The 20,984-nt window shown below is 38.7% G+C and overlaps 1 protein-coding gene across 1 annotated transcript; it reads left to right on the forward strand.

Moving 5' to 3' along the window:
- Nucleotides 1-15,502: 15,502 nt before the first annotated feature.
- atpaf2 (ATP synthase mitochondrial F1 complex assembly factor 2) lies at nucleotides 15,503-20,914 on the forward strand. The gene is made up of 8 exons (XM_051124854.1): nucleotides 15,503-15,889; nucleotides 15,972-16,016; nucleotides 16,138-16,286; nucleotides 17,997-18,094; nucleotides 18,223-18,303; nucleotides 20,058-20,170; nucleotides 20,282-20,397; nucleotides 20,495-20,914. Exons 1-8 carry the CDS (start codon nucleotides 15,757-15,759, stop codon nucleotides 20,630-20,632), a joined length of 873 nt encoding a protein of 290 aa, XP_050980811.1. The 5' UTR covers nucleotides 15,503-15,756; the 3' UTR covers nucleotides 20,633-20,914.
- The last annotated feature ends 70 nt before the right edge of the window (nucleotides 20,915-20,984 follow it).

A 20,984-nucleotide genomic window follows, 5' to 3' on the forward strand; every position in this document is an offset into this window, starting at 1 on the left:
GGATGCGCCTTTAGAGAGAAATGCATCCTTAAAAATTACATAATGAAATAGTTTTTGTTTTCGATTTGCTTTATTTCGTTAAGTTATAATGTAAAGCTTTCTATAGATATATGTATAATGTCTGTGAGTTAAGTATTCGCTGAGTTCGGTTCATTTTTGTGAAGCGCTGCTGTTGAGACCACAGACAGTGCATCATGTTTGTTTTCTTTATGTTAGAAGCACCATTTGCAACGTTTTGTTGATATTGTGAGTGCACACAAATAAAAGTAAACCCTTTACAGTTCCGAATGATGTATTATTTTTACTTTTATCAGCAAAAATGACGGAATATTTAAAATGGTTTCCACTGAAAAAAATGCAAGTGATCACGCTGGCGCCTCCATGTCCTGCAAAGCGGCTTTAGCTTCCACTCTCCACACAAATGATTGGATATGCGCCAATAGCACACATTTATCTAGGTTTAACGTTTAAACTAACATTGATTTATACTTGGAAGTCGTGATGATTTGAGAAGGCAAAATTTATCAAACAGACTATGATCAGTCTTACGCTGGCCGCTTTGTCGTTACTTTAAAAAACAAAAACATTTTACGAACAAAAAAAAAATGCTACTAAAGGTTTAAATTAACTTGATAAAAAAAAACGAAATATAATCACTTTGCCATTGCATACAAAACACTTTATAATCAATGAAGCTCTCTAAACTACACAATGAGTCTGGCTATTTTGCCAGATATTCAGTTGCTTTTGCTTTCGTTTGAGGGTATTTAGCACCGTCTAGTACCTCCGTACAACCGGGCCTGAACATGGCAAACTGCTCCAATTGCAGTGTGGCTGACAACGGGGACGACTAACCATCTGGGGGGGTTAGCCCATGCTCATGGCTATTTTGCTTCTAAACAATTATGAATTACAACAGTTAATAAATTAATTAAAACAGATGAAAGCCAATTGTCTTCTGTTCAGGAGAGGTAGGGAGGTAACATTTCTTTGTATTTAGTATCAGTGTCAGTGTTTCCTGTAACAGTTATCAGGAAATTGAACAAACCAAGGAAATAAAACTAACAGATATGCATAACCCTTCTATAATTAGCAACAGGAGGATTAAAATAGCTGTGCAACTAAGGCTTTAAGAATGCCCAGGAATTAAACATGTCTTACTTTAATCATTAATTTTGGTACCTTACTGCTATATCAACTCATTCGGTCAAACCCTTACAGCACAACATCAGTCAATATTATGACCTTACAGTAATTCTGCTAGTTTGCTCACACAAGAATTTGCTGATAACTTAAACTAAAAACAGAAAAGAAAAAGTTTTTTTTTCTTTTTTAATCAAGTCAAAAATCTCATTTAACATCAATTAATACATTAATTTATACCAACAAAACTAGAATATAAATAGAAATAATTCACCCAATAGTGAAAATTTGCTGAAAATGTACTGACACTCAGGTCATCTAAGATGTAGATGAGTTTGTTTCTTCATTGGAACTGATCTGGAGAAATTTAACATTACAGTGGGGGGAAAATTATTTTATCCCCTACTTTTTTGTATGTTTGCCCACTGACAAAGAAATGATCTAAAATTTTAATGGTAGGTTTATTTGCACAGTGAGAGACAGAATAAAAACAAAAAATCGCATTTAAAAAAATAAATTGATTTACATTTTAATGAGTGAAATAAGTATTTGACCCCTTTCGCAAAACATGACTTAGTACTTGGTGGCAAAACCCTTGTTGGCAGTCACAGAGGTCAAACATTTCTTGTAGTTGGCCACCAGGTTTGCACACATCTCAGGAGGGATTTTGTCCCACTCCTCTTTGCAGAGCGTCTCCAAGTCATTAATGTTTAGAGGCTGACGTTTGGCAACTCGAACCTTAAGCTCCCTCCACAGATTTTCTATGGGATAGGCCACTCCAGGACCTTAATGTGCTTTCTCTTGAGCCACTCCTTTGTTGCTTTGGTCATGTGTTTTGGGACCCATTTTCAATGAGGGAAGGAGGTTCTCACCCAAGATTTGACGGTATATGGCCCCAAAACATAATGTTTTCACCTCCATGTTTGATGGTGGGGATGGTGTTCTTCTGGTCATAGGCAGCATTCCTCCTCCTCCATACACGGCAAGTTGAGTTGATGCCAAAGAGCTTGATTTTGGTCTCATCTGACCACAACACTTTCACTCAGTTCTCTGAATCATTCAGATGTTCATTGGCAAAGTTCAAACGGGCCTGTACATGTGCTTTCTTGAGCAGGGGGACTTGGCGGGCGCTGCAGGATTTCAGTCTTTCACGCCGTAGTGTGTTACTAATTGTCTTCTTGGTGACTATGGTCCCAGCTGTCTTGAGATCATTGACAAGATCCTCCCATATAGTTCTGGGCTGATTCCTCAACGTTCTCATTATCATTGAAACTCCACGAGGTGAGATCTTGCGTGGATCCCCAGACCAAGGGAGATTGACAGTTATTTTGTGTTTCTTCCATTTGCGAATAATCGCACAGACTGTTGTCACCCTTTTCACCAAGCTGCTTGGCGATGGTCTTGTAGCCCAGCCTTGTGTAGGTCTACAATCTTGTCCCTGACATCCTTGGACAGCTTTTTGGTTTTGGCCATGTGGAGAGTTTGGAATCTGATTGATTGCTTCTGTGTACAGGTGCAAGAGAGTGCTCCTAATCTCAGCTTGGTACCTGTATAAAAGACACCTGGAAGCCAGAAATCTTGCTGATAATAAGGCTTCCCCCTGTGAAAATGTAGTCCTCTCTCTTAAAAAATCCAGAATACCCAGTGGCAAGCAAATGATTTAATGCTAGATTTCTCCAAATCTGTTTCTATCACTAATAAATGATAATTATAACCATTTAGTTTTAATAATCATTCCAATTCTATGAGAGTAGCACAGTCCACACCACACTATAATGATAATGACAGAGGAGCAACATCGAAGGAATTTCAGAGCATTTTGTTCCAGATAATGAATGAACATTGACAGTCAGTCAGAATCCATCCGAGTTTAAAGAACCACACCACACCTACAAGAAACAGAATATTATCAACCTATATTACCAATATTATCAGCATGGACGTTATATGGTTATTATTATAGTTATTGGTCTTGGTGTGATTGTGCCTTAACTCTGTATTAAGTAAAATACACTACTATGCTGTTTATAAAAAAGCTCCGGTCCTGGATTTTCATTATGTTAAAGTCCACAATATAGTAACAGTTATGACATCAAACACCTGTGCACTATACTAGTGCACAACAGCACTGTATTTTTGGAAAGATGCCAATTAAGGAAGAATCTTATTAAAAGCACATAACATTTAAAAAAAAAAAAAAGGGATAAGGTGATTAAGTCCGTGTTTTAAAACAAATATAGTCACAGCGAAAAGTGTTTCAGATTGTGCGGCAAAATTGATTTGTATAAAAGCAAGACAGTTCAAAATATTCCTCCGCTTTAGGATTGAAATTTTGACAGAACAAATGGTGCAATACTTGACAGTAAAGGCGTAAACTATTCTGGGGAATATGACTTAATATGTGACCTTGGACCACAAAACCAGTCATAAGTGTCAATTTTTCAAAATTGAGATTTATAAATAATCTGAAAGCTGAATAAATAAGATTTCCATTGATGTATGGTTTATTAGGACAGGCCGAGATACAACTATTTGAAAATCTGAAATCGGAGGGTACAAAAAAATCTAAATACTGAGAAAATCACCTTTAAAGTTGTCCAAATGTTTTTAACAAAAGTTTTCAACAATGCATATTACTATTCAAAAATTAAGTTTTGATATATTTACAGTAGGAATTTTACAAATATCTTCATGTAACATGATCTTTACTTAATATCCTAATGATTTTTGGCATAAAAGAAAAATCAATAATTTTGACCCATACAATGTATTTTTGGCTATTGCTACAAATATACCCCAGCGATTTAAGACTGGTTTTGTGGTCCAGGGTCACATATTATAATTAAGATCACCTTAAGCAATTAAACACCACATGCCAAAAAATAAAGTCAAAGTGCCAATGACTGATATACTAAACTGTAAAATCTCCATCTAAGAATAAAACAATATCAGAACAGTAAAACAACTTTTGTGGCTTAATTAATTACTGCAGCAAGAATCCCGTATCACATGCAAGATTGGCAAAACACAAGCAAACAAATCAAAACAAATTAAAAAGCATAGATGTATGATTGTTGTACAATAAACTTGCGAATGCTTTGGAGACAAGAAGTGCTTCTGAAAGTGGTGAGTAACTGGAGAAGGGAAGTTTATTGCACTCAAACAAGGAAAAAGAGTAAATTATATTTCTTGTTACAGGAAGAACTTTTGTTATGTCCAAGAAATGACTGTGTTTATGGCCTGTTTTTCAAAGACCCACCCTAATGGTAGACATGAGACAGGTTTGTTTTTTTAATTTGAAATATTGCACATGGTGTGCACATGAACAATTACTTATTTAAGTAATCGCTCACGTTTTACAGCTAGACAATAAAATCTTATTTTAAATTGTGACATACCTTCAAACGTGCATTTGGAGCCTTCTTTCAATGAACTAGTCACAATTACTGTAATCACATAAAGAAATAACAGAAAAGCAAACTTTCCAGGCTTTTGTTTTATATTTACATAGTGGACAAAAGACCGTTTCCTTAATAATCAATCAAGCTGACAAGTCAACATTTATTTAGTCTTGACATCCTCTAAAGGGCCATAAACTAAAAAGCAAGTAGAATCAAGATGGCAATTTCAAGTCAAACAGATATGTCTTTTATTTGGATTCTAAAAGAGAACATGGACATTTTGTTAATAGAATGAAAAGTGCTCTTGGCACTAAGCATTAGAGTGTTTGAACATTTCCTACCAAGGAAGTGGGTTAATGAAATTTTTTTAGCCTATATGCACAAAAGGCTATTGTCCAAAGTCATCCAAGTTGCTATTTTTAAATTTTTTTTTTAAAGATACACCCAAGGGGCAATGTTGTTAGTGAAATGTTAGAACAGGACTGTCTGGCAGCAGGCACAGACAGAGCCATTTCCCATAAATCTGTCTGTAAATAATTACTTTCTGGGTGCAGTGGTTACAGTATATTTACCATGCTTTGTATTCATTATATACTTCATACATTCAGTTTCTTCTTAAAAGAACTTTTGAGAGACCGGATGGATGGACGCTTGCCCAGGAGCATGGAAGTTTGCACGTAGTACTTCAGATAAGACAAACAACTGTGGAAAGCTTCTTCCTGGTTACTTCTCAGCAGTAAATAATCCAACCTCACAATTCATACGCTTGAGTGTTGTTTTGAGTCATAAACTCTTGTGAATGAGAGGAGGAGGTATTTGAGGGATTCTGAGTTATGATGTTATGCTGAGTGACCATTGAACTCGGTATGCCTTAGAACTATATTACATTTACTGTAGCAAAGACAAATGCTTATGTTATTTTTATCTTGAATCAGTGATTGGATTATGCAGTTTTTATTACCTATTTATAATAAACTTTTTACATTCACTGAATCAACAAGAGTGTTCCAGTCACTTACAGTATTATTTCAGGTCTCTTGTTTAACACAACCCTTCCACCTAAATGTTTTCTATATAACAATTCATCAATTATCACATTTGTTCATTTTCAATTAATTAATTTTAGATAACATTAGTTTACCATTTTTGGTTGTGTTATAATTGTAACAGCAACTCTCCTTGTACTTGACATTAATTTACACTGTTGAGTTATAAGTTGTAGATTTCAAAACAACTTTAAAATGTTGCAGATAAAATTGAAGCAAAGGTATGTTAAATACAATAGCAAAAAAAAAACAAAACAAAACAAAACAAAAAACAGTGCAGATGCAAGAACTATCATAGCCATCCCAAGTTTCCCAGATTCTAACTCTTTTTATTTCAATTTGACACTTTTTTTTTTTTTTACAGTTTTTCTCAGTCACTTTGGTGCATTTCTTGAATCATCCTTAATATTTGCAAAAAAGTATGTGCATTTCTCAAAACTTTTCATACAAACAGCACAACACAATGTATTACCTGGAAAAGCCGGTAACACTCAAAATCTTTAGTTCATCTATCAAAAGTAAGTATTTATGTCAATGAACACGTCAGTGCCATCAGAATGAAAAGTCCTTGTGTCTCTGTTCACAAACAAGACAGTCAAAATGCTTAGTCATGCTGTCAATATAAAAATGCACACACATATGTGAGATACTGATTGAAAGAGACTGGATACGATTCAGTTACACTTTCACAAAAAAAAAAAAAAAAAAAAAAAAAAAAAAAACACACATTACAACGTTATTGTGATAGAAAAGAAAAATAAATATCCCTGATAGCACACGTACAACACTGAGACGTCTATTTGACGTCTGCATTTAGACTGCATTTAATCTGCGTGACATATTTTTTAAAGTGCTTGCAATACATCTATTGGATGTTTCTTGTCAGGTGTCAAATAGACGTTTATTAGATGTCTTTACTGTAGGATGTTTATGATTGTGTATGATGAGTGTATGTAATACTGACATCTTACAGGCATCTGTCAGATATTTGTACACGGCAGATGCTTTCCAGATTAAGCATTTATCCATTTCAAATCATCTTTAACAGACATCTTGCAGACACACATGTGCTATCTGGGGTAGGCAAATACAAAATTAGAAAGGCAAACACAGGAATCACCTCTCAGGCAGAACTTTGCTTTTGCATGCATCACTGTATGAGGAATTTCAGAGAACTGGTAAGACTATAGCACAGAGAACTACATAATACATTTTGAGCAACATGACATTAGCAACTGATAATGTAGGAAAACACAGACAAATGTATATAATCAATTGCATGAATGCACCAAAGCAATCGCTACTTGTTCGAAAGAATGAGAAACTGCTATTGTGATATGCACAAGTGACTAGATGATGTAGAGGTTGAACAAAAGGTTTTGAAAATTTCATTTCTGATCTGAGAAAAGCACTAAAGCGACTGAGAAAAACTGTAATCATCCAGACTCCAGCTTAATTTTTCTATATGATTTCTTTTGTAATAGCAAATATAATCTTCATTTACCATTACTGTATCTTGATGACTGTATGGTTGTTCAGTACTGGCCACAGTAATTGTATTTTGATGATAAAATAACCTAGGTATTGGTTCTCAAACATTTTTAGGCTTAATTGAATAGTATGTGTGTTGGAGCAAGGATGGAACACAACTCTGCAGGGCTGCGGCACCCCTGTTTGACACCCCTGCTTTATTAGGAATCAGACTGTTGGAACAGGAACAGTTATCAGGGAACAGACAATGCTTTAAATACTGAACTTTACAAGGGAAATTGACAAGACACACCTGAACCAAATGAACTCAATCAAACAAGGGAGAAACTAGGTCACAGGGAGCACATGGGGACAGAACAACACAACAGGTACGGAACAAACAACAAAACAGGTACAAGGGTGTGACATATCGCCCCCTACCGGAAGGTGCGTCCTCACGCCGCAAGACCAAAGGAAAGGACGGGTGTGAACTTGGGAGGAGGCTTCGGCAGAGGACTCACACCCAGGAGGAGGACGACAGAGTCCATGGTGGAGACGACGGGGGGAGGAGCCAGGAAAGAGACAGGAGAGACTTGGACCAGGAGGAGCCAGGTAGGACCCAGACCACAGCTGTAAATGTGACCCACGGTGCAGCCGACTGAGGGAGGAGCCATGGAGGAGGAAGGACTGACGACTCCAGGGGCTGACCGATGGAGACAGGACAGGTGGCGGAGGAGCCTGAAACAGAGATGGAGAGCTGATGAGCCAGGGTGACGAGGACAATCCAGAGGGCCAAGGTGGAACAGATGGCTCAGGTGACTAAAGCGGAGGCGTGAATCCGGAAGGTTGCGGTGGAGCTGGAGCGACAGAGGACAAAGGTGGAGCTAAAGGGAAGGAAGAGCCTGACAGAGCTAGAGGGACAGAGGGACGTGGCGAAGCCAAAGGAGTGAAGTCCCAATGGTTGACGACAGACCAAGGCGGAGCCAGAGAGCAAGGGGGGGACCAAGCAAAGCCAGTGGACTGCCAGGCCATGGCGGAGAGGAAGGAGCTAGGAGCCATGGTGGAACTGCTGGGTTGACAGCCGAGGCGGAGTCCTGGACTCAGAGGCTGGAGCCGGAGACAGGGGACCCTCCAGCCATGATGCTGATGGAGACTGGCAGAAGCACGGTGATCCCACCGCACAGATGGTGGGCTGAGGGTGAGCAGAGGGGCTGCCAGACAACAGCAGGGGAGGAGGCAGGAGCAGGAGTGTGGGTGGGCATTTGTGAGTCTCTGGGCTCTTGGAGCTGGCAGGCAGCTCACAAACAGCCTCCAAAACTGGATTGGACTGACAGGGGCTCAGGTGAAGGTTGGCTCTCCACAGTAAGCTCACCCTTGGTCATGGTGCAGTGGACGGAGCTCCTCTTCGCGCACTTGCTGTCCACAGCTTTTTCCCTCGTGGCAGGCGTTGTAGCCGGTCTGACGCTACACACAGCTCTTTACAAAAAACAAAACAACAAATAAAATTAAATGAAAATCAAATAATAATTTTAATAACAATAATCATTTTTACAATTTGGGGAAGGTCAGATATAAACTTAATAATCAAACTCCATGCTAAATAATGTTAAGTGTTTGTTTTTAGTCTGTGATAGAGACTGCAGGTAAAAGTCTGCTGGTGTCCGATGTGGAAAAGGCACCGTCCATAACATTTAACTTGAGATGCATCCTTTAATCATAAATGTTTAGAAAACTGACCCCACAACTGAGCTAAGGTTTTTCTCCAGTACTGTCACCTACTGTCACTTGCTTAGTTTTGGGTTTAAAAGTTAATATTCAGTAGTATTATTGATTTAACTGTGCTGACATTAAAAGATGAAAACAAAATTTCAATTGAATTGAGCTGGATGAAACTAATTCTACAACACTGACACTGTTACTGAACTAAACTGAATTAACATTGAGCTTACTTAAGGTGAATAATGAGATTAATGACTTTTATGGAGCTTCTAAAAGATGAAATGAACTAATTTCATAATTGGCAAACTTGCCACATTGACATAGTTATTGAACTGAACTGAAATCTGTTTTCATAATTGTTGAATTTTACAATAAACTTAAAACAATTTTTTCGTTTGACGTTCATCTACTGATTACTGATGTCTATGGGGTCTCATGTGGGAGCCCAATCACCTCTGAGCTTAAGAAGAAAAGGCCAATGAACATTGGCGAGTGGAATTTGCATGCAAAGCCACTCCCCTGTACATACAAGTATATAAAATGGTGGCGTGCATCCACTCAGATTTCGGCTTCGGAGCCGATCGCTTCTGTTGTCAGCCTGAGCAAGATAAAAAGAATGTCATTTGTAAAGCTGTGGAGTTTCTCGACTGCGAGAGAACTTCACAAGCACTTTTGCAATTCAGCGAAGTCTGCCCTTGGGTGCACGCGGTGCTAAAGTCCTTCCCTGGGCAACCAGCTAAAAGAGCAAATTTTCCTCAGCTTGCATGGTCGTCAAGAGTCTGTCTTGTGAGATGACTTTTGGACCGTGTGCTTCTGAGTGCTGTAGTTTTCTGACTCCCAATGACGGTCTCACATACCTGGGCCGAAAACACACTGAGACAGCGTTCATGGATAGTTCATGCCCACACTGTGAGGGCATGTCCATGGCTGTGTTTAGGTCATGCCTCTTGTTCGTGACCTGAGGATCCGGAATCCTCAGGTCATCGTTTCAGACCATACGAAAGCCCAACTCCTCTACTCGCAGTCCTGTGGAGATGCTGAAGGATGGCACCGGTTCATCTCGTTTCTCTCCAGAGAAAGACAGGATGTCTATTGCTGCATCAGAGGAAGGGCTTACACCTGATGCAGCTAGTCGGAGGTTGATGCCATGCTCCTCCGGGAAGCTAAGAGCATTGGGCTGGTGATGCAGAAAGTGCCGTCCCAAAGTGCCATCCCCTAAGCGCTGGAGGATTGGTTTCTGGGCTCTGGACGCAACTTCCAGCTGTGTTCTGCCCCAGGGCCATTCTTTCTGGAGGAGCATAAAGAGCTCACTAAGATGTGGAAGGCACCTTTCACCATCCCTACACGTCCGGGCTCTTCCCTCCTTATTACCCTCGATGACGGGGCAGAGGGTTGATGCAGGAACTGCTTACGGCGACCGACTTCACCCTGCGGGCGACTAAAGTCACGGCATGGTCCCTTGGTCAGGTGATGTCTGTGATGGTAATCCAGGAGTGGCATCTCTGGCTGAACCTGGCGCAAATGGCTGACGCCAACAAAGTTCACTTTCTCAGCACTCCCGTCTCCCAGGCCGGCCTCTTCGATGACAATGTCAAGGACTTTGCCCAGCAGTTCTCAGCAGTACAGAAGCAGACAGAGGCAATTTAACACATCTTACCCTGGCGTGAGTCCACCAAGCCGCCGGCCACCAGACTGCCCATCTCTGTCCCCGCCAGGCTGCCCATCTCTGCTCTGCTGCCACCAACACCGAAGGAGGCTACCTCTCAACAGGGATGTTGAGCTGGCTGTAGCAGAGCAGCGCAGCCCACTCCTTAGTGACCGGGACCTGGTTCGCTGACCTCATGCTCCTCGTGACAGCCCCTCCCTGGAAGATTCCCCTGAGGAAGGACCTTCTTTCTCAGGGGATAGGCACAATCTGGCACCCACGCCCCAATCTGTGGAACCTCCACGCTTGGCTTCTGGACGGGACCTGTCTGGCCTTCCCCAGACCATGATAGACACTATCACTCAGGCTAGGGCTCTCTTCACGAGGCAGGCCTATGCTCTGAAGTGAGGTTTATTCGTTGAATGGTGTTCCTCTTATCGAGAAGACCCCCAGAGATGTTTGGTCGGAGTGATGCTTTTCTTCCTGCAAGACAAGTTTAGGAGGCTGTCCCCCTTCACTTTGAAGGTGTACGTTGCTGCTATCACGGCGTATCACGATGCAGTGGATGGCCTGTCCTTTAGGAAAGCACCACCTGATCGTCAGGTTCCTGAGAGGTGCAAGGAGGCTAAATCTGCCTCGTCCACACCTCGTCCCATCTTCAGATCCCTTTGAGCCGCTTGATTCAGTTGAGCTAAAATGCTTAAGCCCTGCTGCTTAAGACATCGCTCCTGATCGCACTCACTTCCATCAAGAGGGTGAGAGACCTGTATGCATTCTCAGTCAACGAATCATGCCTTGAGTTTGGTCCAGCTGATTCTCACATGATCTTGAGACCCCGGCCAGGTTATGTGTCCAAGGTTCCCACCACTCCTTTTCGAGATCAGGTGGTGAACCTGCAAATGCTGCCCCCGGAGGAGGCAGAGCCAGTCTTAGCGTTGCTGTGTTTTGCTTTGCGCATTTACATAGAATGCACCCAGAGTTTCAGATGCTCTGAGCAGCTCTTTGTCTGCTTTGGAGGTCAGCAGAAGGGAAATGCTGTCTCCAAACAGAGGTTGGCCCATTGGGTGGTAGATGCCATCACCTTGGCGTACCAGTGCCAAGGTGAGCCGTGCCCCCTAGGAGTTACTCACTCCACCCAGAGTGTTGCCTCATCCTGGGCGTTGGCGCACGGTGCCTCTCTTGCAGACATCTGTAGAGCTGTGGGCTGGGCAACACCTAACACCTTCACAAGGTTCTAGAACCTCCGCGTAGAACCTGTTTCCTGACGTGTGTTGGGTAACATCAGGTAATTTGCGGGAGGATGGCTCAGTTTTGGCTTGCAGCACCATTCCCTTATGGTCCTGTGCGCTTTCTTCCCGTTGTTCTCCCTTGGTGAACTCTGGGTCCTCCGTTGCCCTGCAGTCCGAACTAGGTGGAATAGTTTTCTACCGTCCTGGCAGGGGCATTCCTTAATCCACAGTTTTTTCCCACCGTGTTCCCCTTCCAAAGTTTAAAAAAAAATACAAAAAATTTTCCACATGACTTTACATCCTGCCATTGTGCTCCGCCCCCCAACGGTTGCTTCAGAAATCTGACACCCCTGGTAGGCCCCTTATCTGGCTCTCAGGGCATTGGGATGGTTACATATTGAGTCTCATTTTTTCCTCAATTACATAACGCAGTTCAAGGTTGTGGCGTTTTGCTCTCATAACCCTCATTCCCTGAAGGAGGGAAAGGAGACGTTACGTCCCCTGTACCACAATCTTGAACTGCGCTGAATTGCCGGGATTAGTCTCGGCTCCTCAGCACAAACCTGAGTGAGTGGATGCACGCCGTCATCTTATATACCTTACAGTGGCATGCAAATTCCACTCGCCAATGTTCATTGGCCTTTTCTTCTTAAGGTCAGGGGTGATTGGGCTCCCAAGTGTGACCCCAGAGACATCAGTCGACGTAACGTCTCTGTTCCCTCCTTCAGGGAATGAGGGTTACGAGAGTAACCTAGACGTTTTTCAGCATTTTTGTGTATTTGAACCCTTTCCAACAATGACTGTATAATTTTAAGATCCATCTTTTCACAACGAGGACCACTGAGGGCATAAGCAACTATTCCAGAAGGTTCAAACACTCACTGATGCTCCAGACAGAAACACTATGCATTAAGATCCAGCGGTGTAAACTTTTGAATAAAATTAAGATGTGTACATTTTTCTTATTTTGCCTAATATATATATATATATATATATGATAACTTTATCATATATATATGATGACTTTATATATATATATATATATATATATATAATTTTTTTTTCTTTCTTTTTGAAGCTACAGAAGATACTTACATGTTTCCGAGAAGACAAAATAAGTTAAATTTACCCTAATCTTCAAATTCCAAAAGTTTTCACTGTATATATAATTAACAAGGGTTCCACATATTGCATATTCAGGATATACGAATTCCCATTTTGTCCCAACTAACAGATACAATTCAAAGCGTCTTTGATAGTAGTCTCCTTCCAGATGCTGTGGATCTCTGAAGGCAAATGTAGAATCCAGGCACTGCCAATGTCTTTGAGTGGTATGACTCCAAGGCCCCCACCTGAGTGAGAAAATTCATATATAAATGCCATAAGCATAAATTCACAATGTAGGCTATTATTAAGCATTGATTTATAGTTCAAGGAACAGGACAACAGTGTTGGACAAGAATGTAACAGCTGATTCGATGGATTTATTTCCCCGTGCACCTCACTCCTACGCAGCGCAGTTTCAAAGTGAGAAAGCTGCTTGTATGTGAACTGTGAAGTGGGCTAATTTTGACATGCTTCAGAAATGTTATACGCTGCTTATACTGTCAAATCACACCTTAATCCAGACCTACAATAGCACACAAAGAAAACATTCCTGAAATGTTTATGTATTCTCTGCAAATGAGAACATGCCCTGATTTCTTTCTACTATCAGATGATGTATTGTATTGTAAGAATAAAGCCTTACCTAGTGCCATCAGTGTCTTCATCAATATCCTATTTTCTTTTCAGAAAAGGGCATTTTGTAATCCATACTGATAAATGTGGTTAGTGTCGGATATTCCTGTAAAGGGAGTGTGTTGGCAAAAATCTGTCTAACATGACAAAGTTTTACTTTCTAAATGACAGTGTGATACTGAAGTTTCCTACCTCTGTCAAATGTGATCCTCAGGTATTTGCAAGTAGGAGTCATCAATGGTAACTGCAGAAATAGGACTGGTGCTTTAGATCAGCAGAATAATAATTCACTTAAAATAATTCACAAAAAAATAAAAAATATAATAAAAATCTTTCTTTTATTTTTCAAATATAAACACTACTGTTCATAAAGTTTTGATTGGAGAAAACATTTTATTTTTAAAGTCACTTATGCTCACCAAGACTGAATTTAATCAAAAATACTGCACAAACAGTGGTATTATGAAACATTTTTGCAATTTAAAAATTTTTCTATTTTAATATATTTTAAAATTTATTTTTTCAGCCAAAGCTGAATTTTCAGCAGTCATTACTCTAGTCTTAAAGGTCAAACAATCATTCAGATATCATGCTGATCTGACACACAACAAACATGGGTTGCAGAGCTGCTTAAAAGAGGTGCTTAATATTTTTGTAAATACTATAATACAGTACATTTTTCTGCTGGTCCTTGACCAGCAACGTGACCCGCTAAGGACCAGCATAAACCAGCATAAACCAGCTAAGGATCAGCTTAGACCAGCATCAAAACTTACCCAGCATCAAAACATACCTACCAGCATATGCTGTTTTTTTCACAAGGGGTATTAGTACTTAAAGTGTACATATTCTAACCTAATAAGTCAAAAACTCATAAAAACTCTACAGCTTTTTTATACATAAGATTTTTGTGCTAATACTGTTGAAAGACATACAAATAAAATATGTGTAAATATATGCAAAAATACACAAAAGAACAACAATTTAAAAAAATAAAATAAAATAAAAAAGCAGGGAAATCGCTTTGACTTTGACCTGATTTCATCTATGTAATTATATAAAAATGAAGCAATAAAACGAAAACCAGAAATGGTTTCAGTATACAGGTACTACAGTATACAGGTAAATGGTTACAGGTACTCTTGCTTGTTTACGTGTATTGGAGCACATCTTCATTATTGAAGGAATTTCCCTACAGTTTTGATTGCCTGAGATTTACAGCCGATGTACAGGAAAGGTACGGATTTAAAAATTGCAGTCAAAGGTCAACTGATGCAGAAGAGGTGGGATTCACTTGCCTAGTTAAATGAACAGATTCTGGTATTTGTGTGTTTGAGTTATGGGTGCTTCGTGCTACTTCGTGAAGCTTCCAAACATTTTCGAATCATTTGATTCCAACCAGTGGCCACTGCCAAAGTCACGTGATTTCAGTAAACGAGGCTTTGTTACGTCACAACTGTTTTGAAATGACTTCGGATCAGTTTTATAAATTTGTAGACATTTTAATGAAACATTTGTTTAAATAAAATAAAAAACTAGTCGTTAATAGTCTTTTTTTAGCCTGTTTAGATTAGCCCTTATAAAACAAACACAACAAGCTCTGAAATGAATAAAATAACACATATTATACTGACACTACATATTTAATGGTATTTGTTAATTGCATTTAATATATTACACTTTCAATAAAACATTCGGAGTAGGCTTGTAAAAGCTGTTTTATGCACGTTCAGCTTGAGTTTTTGTTGCATTTACAGTTTTGACCAGCAGGCGTCATCAGCGTGTGACGTTTCGACTGCTTCAGAGTAACCTAACCTCATAAATGTAACTTTTAAAAATGTAATCTATTAAATTCTAAGATAATTTATAAAAAAGAGTATTCAGTCGATATTTAAGCATAAATAAAAAGAAACAATTTAGAAAAGATAAATAAAAAGAACACAAGAAGTTACTAAATTCGATTATAGTGACAAAATATTTAGATGTGCATGTATGTGTATTGGTACCAAAGTGGGCGTTGGTGTAAAATGAATTTTTGAAATCAAGCGTTCGAAATTTCATCTTACAGTTTAAGGACTTTTATTATGAATTGTCCTTTAGGATCTTTGTGTAGGTCACAGTCATTGGCTTCACGCTTTGGTTTCACGTTGCTGCATGCTGTGACATCTCTTCCCAGAGTATTTATTTGCTCCTAAATAATTGAGTTAACCGTGATTATACATAATATCTATGTTTTATTGTTCTTATTAAAACATGAACGATAATTTGTCAAGTTAGCTATAACGCCTGATCCAGCTTTCTAACCTTGACTAAATGCTGCAGTATTCGTAGGTTATAGAAATACATAACGTTTAAAACATAAAATGTTACGGAATATTTGTAGGTATCACAGGCAGTTTGGACAGGTTATTTGGCCATTTGCTTTTCCTCAAGCGCAGCATGTTCCTAGTTTATCAACACACCTACAACAGGCAAAATATGGCAGTGCCACAACAGGTAAGATCATTACAGAAAGGTATAAAAGACCTGCCTAATGAATTGATGCTTGATCTTTTGTTCTTTAAATCTTGTTTTGCAGAAAGAAAAAAATTCTACGAGAATGTCTCAATATCTCAAGGTGAAGGTGAGCATGGTTTAGTGTTAATGTCCATATAGCAACACATCTGCAACTTCAAAAATGAAACATGTATTTGACAAGAGAAAAGGTTATGTCTGTTTGAAAATGTGCTTTGTGTTGTCTACAGGGGGTTTGTTTGAAATAAATCTTGACAAGCGAAAGCTGAAGACTCCAGGTGGAAAGCTGTTCACAGTGCCAAATGAAGCCCTTGCCATAGCTGTTGCAACAGAGTGGGACGTCCAGAAGGACACGCTGAAGTTTTACACCATGCACTTAGTAGGCCATCATGGTTAATTAAAGTTAGAGTTCTTACAATGTATACATTAACTGTATTATTTCCCAGCAGCATTTTTAAATTTGGATATAGATGCATTCAACATTGTCTGCATACATACAGCATACTATATAACAAATCTCAACTGCTTAATTGCTTATACAGTCACAAAATGTGAACTATATTATCATCAGTGTTGGGAAGGTTACTTTGGAAATGTAATAGGTTACAGATTACAAGTTACTTGATTTAAAATGTAATAAGTAGTGTAACTTTTCAATTACTTTATTAATGTAACTAATTACTTTTTGATTACTTTTCTAATTTTCTAATATTTTCAACTGTTAATCATTTTGAAACATTTAAACCAGGCAGAGTTAACCTTACAGTAGCACTCAACAGTGATTACTGTCGGGCTTTCAAAATTCTTTATCACTTGAATTAAGATTATAATAAGTAAGGGATAATATACATTTTTATTTTGCGATAACAACTGGCTGAACAGACATTACCTCACACAGATGCTTGATAGATTATTTTGATGTTTCGTGTCAAAATTATTAGACACGAAACACTGATCTGAGTTGAAATATTTCAACGCAAAGCTTCAATGAAAAATCAGTTGCTAGCAAACAGCAAGTTCAAACTAGACATTTTAGGGATACAGTGCAGTCATACCAGTTTTCTTACACAACATTTTACCACATAAATAATTAAGTAGTAGTACTAGTTTGTTAGTTATCTTATAATCCATTACAGTGTACAAGAAAAAAAAAAAAATGGCAGCAGCTGCGTTTGTATGAAACAAGAGCAAGTCCATGATACCAGGATGACACAATTAAGAAATTGTTCACATAATATTAAATGAAGCTTTAATATTTTATTAGCTAACCAAACGCAAAGCTTCCACCAAGAAAAATGATCAAGCGTGCTATTTCACTGGCTTAAGTTGCCCCGAATGAGCCTGAGCTGTGTAATAATGTAATTTAAAGCATTTTTTTATGCCTTTTATTGTGATAGGACAGTAGAGAGTTGACAGGAAAGAGCTTTGAGAGGACCTCCAGACGGGAATCGAACTCGGGTCAACGTGAGCGCACTTGCGCTATATGTCATAACAAAATCATAACATAAATAACATCATAAAAAGAAATAGTTTAATAGCTATGATACTGGGTTTGAAATCAAATGTTTGCATAGTTATGACAGAAAACACTAGCATGTAACAGTGCCTTGGAAAAAACAATCTTAAAAAATAAAGTTTATGCATAAACCCAAATAGGAAATAAAACAGTTATCGAATAAGCATGTGTCCTACTCTGTGTCCTAAACTCCTGAAACATTGGTGTCTCATTTTAGAGCAGTCGATGCAATTTATGAAAGAAGTCAATTAAATCTGTAAATTCAGATGTAATCCCCTTTGTAATTACTGGCATTTTTCAAAAGTAACTGTAATGTAATTACACATTTTTTCTCAGTAACTGTAACTAATTACAATCATATTTATTTTGTAATTAAATTACGTAATTCCATTACATGTAACTAGTTAATCCCCAACACTGATTATCATCCAGCTCTAATCTGCTTAATGTGACAACAAGGCATGAAAATAGTTATATATTATAAACATTAACACCATGGATTAATGTATAAAAATGACATGATTTGTCTCAAATTGTACATATGCTAATATGACTTTTTTCCTGTCCATACAGACCACCCTTTGCAACACAGCGCTTGATAATCCAACGCAAAGGACGAAGGAACACATGATCTCAGCAGCTCTAAAGTTTTTGGAGACTGACACAATCTGGTATTTTGAGGCTCACTTAAATGGCATTTAATTAATTCAACCAATATTTGTATAACATTATTGTGTTATGTAATTGCAGGTAAACAGTAATCTTTTTATAATTTCATAATCAGATGCCTTTGTTGTAGTTACAGAGTAGAAGAGCCTCCAGCTCTTGTGGAACTTCAGAGAAATGAATGGGACCCTGTAATGAACTGGATAGAACAAAGGTAATTTTTTCTAGATTATGGAACAGGGCTCGAAATGAACTTTTTACTTGGTAGCACTGGTGCTTCCAACTTCAAAAAGTTAGGAGCAGCAAATGAATATTAAGGAGCACCACAACTGCCAATTGAGCAGAACAGCCAGCACTCGGCCCGGCATTTCTTTTTAGTAATGCCCTGATCTTGATTCTTCATGGCCGTTTCTGATTGCCGATGTTTTTACAAGCAAATGGGCTGATTCTGAAAGCCTTTGTTCAATATTTATTTTAGGCCTTAAGCAGGGACAAGAATGAATGAAAATATGAGTACATGAATAAGATGTTTATTTTCTCTATTACATGTAGAGCAATTGAAATTAGCGGCAACCACTGCATTTTTAAACAATCTACAGTATAAATAAAAAAAATAAACAGCACATTTCTTTCTTAGTGGTATTAAGTGCAAAGAATAAATGCAGCCATAATCAAAGTAGACTACTCTCTCAATATTCAAAGTGCAAATAGAGACCGAATTTTTCAAGCATGATACAGAGCTATAGACAACTACACAACCTATTATAGCCTACAGCTATAAGTTATGTAGCCTAATTTGCCCACATCAGGGCGTCGCTCTCTAAACGTGAGAGATACTCTATACCAGAGGTCACCAGACCTGGTCCTGAAGGGCCAGTGTCCCCGCAGAGTTTAGCTCCAACCCTAATCAGACACACCTGAACCAGCTAATCAAGGTCTTACTAGGTATACTTGAAACTTCCAGGCAGGTGTGTTGAGGAAAGTTGGAGGTAAGCTCTGCAGGACACCGGCCACAAAGAACAAGTTTGGTGACCCCTGCTCTATACTGAATTATCAACTAAGATCAGATGTTATGATAGTGTTTGGTTCAATGTACAGTACTGTGCAAAAGTTTTAGGCCACTAGTATTTTCACCAGCTAAAAAATGATTTAAAGTAAGTTATTTCTATCTTTTGCTGTAGTGTGTCAGTAAAAAAAATCGGTTTACATTTCCAAACATTCTGTTTGCCATTAGTTGTAATAATCTAGTGAGATTTTTGTTTGCACAAGGAGTCTGACAACAGCCAGTGCTCCACACTGATCTAATCTCATCATCATCCGGTCTTCCTGGAATGACGTGAAGACACAGAACAAACTGAAATTTTGCGCAAGTGCACCTAGGGCAAAAGCTGCTGTAAACGCGAAGAATGGTCGCACCAACTGTTGATTTCATTTAGTTAATAGAAGGTAATTGATAAAGAAAATCTATTTATGACAGCATCCTCATTTTACAGCATTTTTACACAAGTGCCTAAAACTTTTAACAGTGCTGCAGCTTTGCAGGTAGGTTTCTTAAAGCATCCTGGAGACTTTGTCACAGTTCTTCTGGATTTAGTCTGTCTGAGTTTGTTCTGTTTCTTCATGTCATTCCAGACAGACTGGATGATGATGAGATCAGATCTCTGTGCAGAGCCCTCGCTGTTGTCAGACTGCTTGTGCAAACAAAAATCTCACTGGATTATTACGATTAATGGCAAAATGAATGTTTGGAGATGTAATCTGATATTTCCTACTGACACACTACAGCAAAAGACCGACTTTAACTGACTTTAAACCATTTTTTAGCTGATGAAAATACTAGTGGCCTAATTTGTGGAAAACGACACATTTTTTCCAAGACGTTCCCAACTCTGACCTTAAACCAGTTCTGTAGAATGGCCCATATAGCCACAAAATAAATAACAAATATGAACATCTTGTTATTTTTAGGTACAATGTAATAATTGGCTCATCCGCCAGTATAATGGGCCCTCAAATCCCAGAGGAGACTAAGGAGACATTTTGTCAACACCTTAATTCCTACAATGTTTGGTCTCTGACAGGTAAAGATACTGTGGTGCTTTTGAATCTAATGTAAATTGGCATTTTTACATAAGAATTTACATCTTATATGAATAGGCCTTTTTGAACAGGGCTGTTTTTTTTTTCTCCAGGGCTCGAGTATGTGATCACTCAGCTGAAATCCCTGATCTTGTCTTTTGGGCTGATTGACAGACACCTAAGCGTGGAACAAGCTGTTCTCCTGTCAAGACTTGAGGAAGAATACCAGGTTTGGTAGCTTTTGTTCCAGCTGTTTAGTATTTATTACTTAGAACCATTTTGCCCATGTAAATAATTACTGTACATTCTATTCTGTTCTGTCTTAGATCCAACGATGGGGAAATGTGGAATGGGTCCATGATTACGACATGTACGAGTTGCGAGCACGAACAGCTGCTGGTGCAATGTTTGTGCATCTGTCTTCTGAAAGCACAGCTGTCAAGAAAAAAATTTTACAGGACTGATAAGGCCAAAAAGGCACTGAAAAAATGTGATTTTTGTTATCTCTGTCCTTGTTTTCCTTTTACAGTAAGCTGCAGTGACACCAGATACCTAACCAGTAAAATGCTGTTGCTGTCTAGTTGTGTTTTGAGGAATAATATGAATGTCTAAGGTCATGATATGTATTTTTAGTTTCAACAGCTGACTGTAAATGCAAAATCCCAGTATTTTGATGTCAAAGCTGTGAAATGGTTTAGCTAAAATGTTGGACACACAAAACAAGACTGATAAATTATAATAATGTGCACATGTCTGATTGAGTCATCTCTTTATTTTAACTACACTTAATCCACTGAAGCAAGTACATAGCCTGAA

Source organism: Labeo rohita, chromosome 12, assembly GCF_022985175.1.
Source record: "Labeo rohita strain BAU-BD-2019 chromosome 12, IGBB_LRoh.1.0, whole genome shotgun sequence".
Taxonomy (NCBI): Eukaryota; Metazoa; Chordata; class Actinopteri; order Cypriniformes; family Cyprinidae; genus Labeo; species Labeo rohita.

Excerpts from the sequence above, each read along its gene's own strand:
- atpaf2 (XM_051124854.1), top strand. The coding sequence starts at position 15,757 with ATGTTACGGAATATTTGTAGGTATCACAGGCAGTTTGGACAGGTTATT. Across the intron at positions 16,017-16,137 it reads CTCAATATCTCAAGGTGAAG|GGGGTTTGTTTGAAATAAAT; the intron begins GTGAGCATGGTT and ends TGTTGTCTACAG. Across the intron at positions 16,287-17,996 it reads AGTTTTACACCATGCACTTA|ACCACCCTTTGCAACACAGC; the intron begins GTAGGCCATCAT and ends CTGTCCATACAG.